At 54.3% G+C, this 2,040-nt stretch overlaps 1 protein-coding gene across 1 annotated transcript; it reads left to right on the top strand.

Moving 5' to 3' along the window:
* The first annotated feature begins 545 nt into the window (after window positions 1-545).
* On the top strand, window positions 546-1,723 carry LOC144165743 (G-protein coupled receptor moody-like). Its single transcript, XM_077695534.1, has one exon. It carries the CDS (start codon window positions 683-685, stop codon window positions 1,721-1,723), a length of 1,041 nt encoding a protein of 346 aa, XP_077551660.1. The 5' UTR covers window positions 546-682.
* Window positions 1,724-2,040: the final 317 nt, after the last annotated feature.

Below are 2,040 nucleotides of genomic sequence, written 5' to 3'. Positions count from 1 at the left end.
GTGAAAAATCCAGTAAGAAAACAATCTTTTTCCGGCTAGAAAGTGGTGTAACACCACCAAAAATAAAGCGATTTCCACCTGGTAAGGTACACCATTCTGGCTGGAATAATAGTATTTCCAGAAAGAAAAGGGGGATTTACAGTTGTAAGTGACCATTGTTCCAGCTGAGAATGGTGCGATTTCCAGCCAGAAGACGTGTCATTTCCGACAGGAGACAAGCCTCAAAATTTCGATTTCCAGCCACTGGTTCTGGATGACACCTGCTCCAGTCCAGCCTGAATACTATTTTAGGCTGCAAAACTGTATCGTAACACAGCCGGGACTGGAAATCATTTCCATCTGTGACTTGCGGAGACCGGTAGTAGGCCTTCCGTTATCGTCGCTTTCCGAGCCATCCGGAGTGACGACAGCCCGGGTTATCTCGGGGAGTGGTTCGTTTTGCAGGAAGACGGCATGCGATTCGGCAGAGGCTTCTACAAAGCATAATTTGAACTCTGCTCAGTCGCTGCAAAGCAACTAGCGAACGAACCACAGCAGTTGGAAAATGAACGCCACCGTGACGGCCCTTTCGCGTTCTTTCAACACCACTGTGACGACCCTGTTGCCTTCTTTGGCCACCGAAGTTACTCACACCATCATCGAAGTTCAGACTACAATAGGAATCGAGCTCGGCACAGAGAGCATGAATGATAACACCTCCGCGGTGCTACGCTTCGAGGACTACCCGCGTCCGGTGCTGACCGGCGGCTTCGTTGGCCTCGTCATCATTGCCTTCTTCGGCGTGATCTCCAACGCCGTGTCTATCGCCGCGCTGCTCCGGTCCTCGAAGCTGCTGAGGAATGCCACCACGGCGCTCGTGATCAACTTGTGTTTCACCGACCTGCTCTTCTCCGCGCTGAACACCCCGCTGACCGCGAGCATGTTCTGGCACGCCGGCTGGGTGCACAGCAACGGCCTGTGCGTCGCGCACGGTGTGAGCCGCTACTTCAACACTGGCGTTTCCGTCAGCACCGTCATGGCCATCAGCGTCAACCGGTACGTGGCGATGGTCAAGCCGGACCTGTACGCTCGGGCCTTCACCGAGGGCAACAACCTGCTGGTGGTGACCGGGACGTGGTTGGTGACTCTGTCGCTGCTCTTGTTGCCCACGGCGGGTGTGTGGGGCCAGTTCGGCTGGGACGGCGACATCGGCACGTGCGGCGTGGTGCCCAAGAACGGGCGCAGCAGCAAGGCGTTCCTCTTCATGGTGGCCTACATCCTGCCGGCCACGTCGTTCGTGATCTGCTACAGCCGCATCTACTGGATCGTGCGCAAGACGCAGCGCAACCTACGCCAGCACCGCTCTAGACACAAGTCCGCCGCCTTTGTGGAGCACTTCTTCGCCCAGCGACAAGACGGCGGCGCCGTGTCCGCGGCGAAGGCTCAGTGCCTGCAGCGGCGCAACGCCGAGGACTCGCGCCTGCTGAATACGGTGTTCGTCATCTTCGCCGTTTTCACGCTCTGCTTCCTGCCGGCGGTCGTGTGCGACTCCCTCCACCTTATGGGCGACTTACCGGGCGTCCAGGTGTTCGCGTGCCTCACCTACTACTTCTCAGCATGCGTTAACCCGGTCATCTACATCTGCATGAGCCGGGAGTACCGGCAGGCCTACAAGGAGCTCTGGCTCTGTGCCAAGAGCGCCGCCCTGCCCGAGAGCATGGGAAGCCAAGAGACGCCCCTGTGATGATGATTCTTTTTTTCGGTGCTGCTCGGCATTATCACTACTACTTGCCACGGACCCCAGGGTGTGTGAGCCATGCAGAACATGTCCATTTCTATTACTCTCTCTCTCTCTCTCTCTCTATTACTTATCCCGCACACTTGTAATTCAACCTACTACCCAAGTAGCAGCAAAACATCAGAAGAAAGTTATTTTTTTGTGTGGTGTTAATGTTAGAACAATGTTCTTAAAACCATTTTTTAATGTTTAAATTATGACATAAAAATGTTGCATTAACGTTTTGGAAACAGGTATTTAAACGTTCAGAAAACATTTCTACC

Source organism: Haemaphysalis longicornis, unplaced genomic scaffold (genome assembly GCF_048455015.1).
Source record: "Haemaphysalis longicornis isolate Haplotype H1 unplaced genomic scaffold, Haemaphysalis longicornis Haplotype H1 scaffold_15, whole genome shotgun sequence".
Lineage (NCBI taxonomy): Eukaryota > Metazoa > Arthropoda > Arachnida > Ixodida > Ixodidae > Haemaphysalis > Haemaphysalis longicornis.
This window is presented reverse-complemented; position numbering and strand designations above follow the sequence as displayed.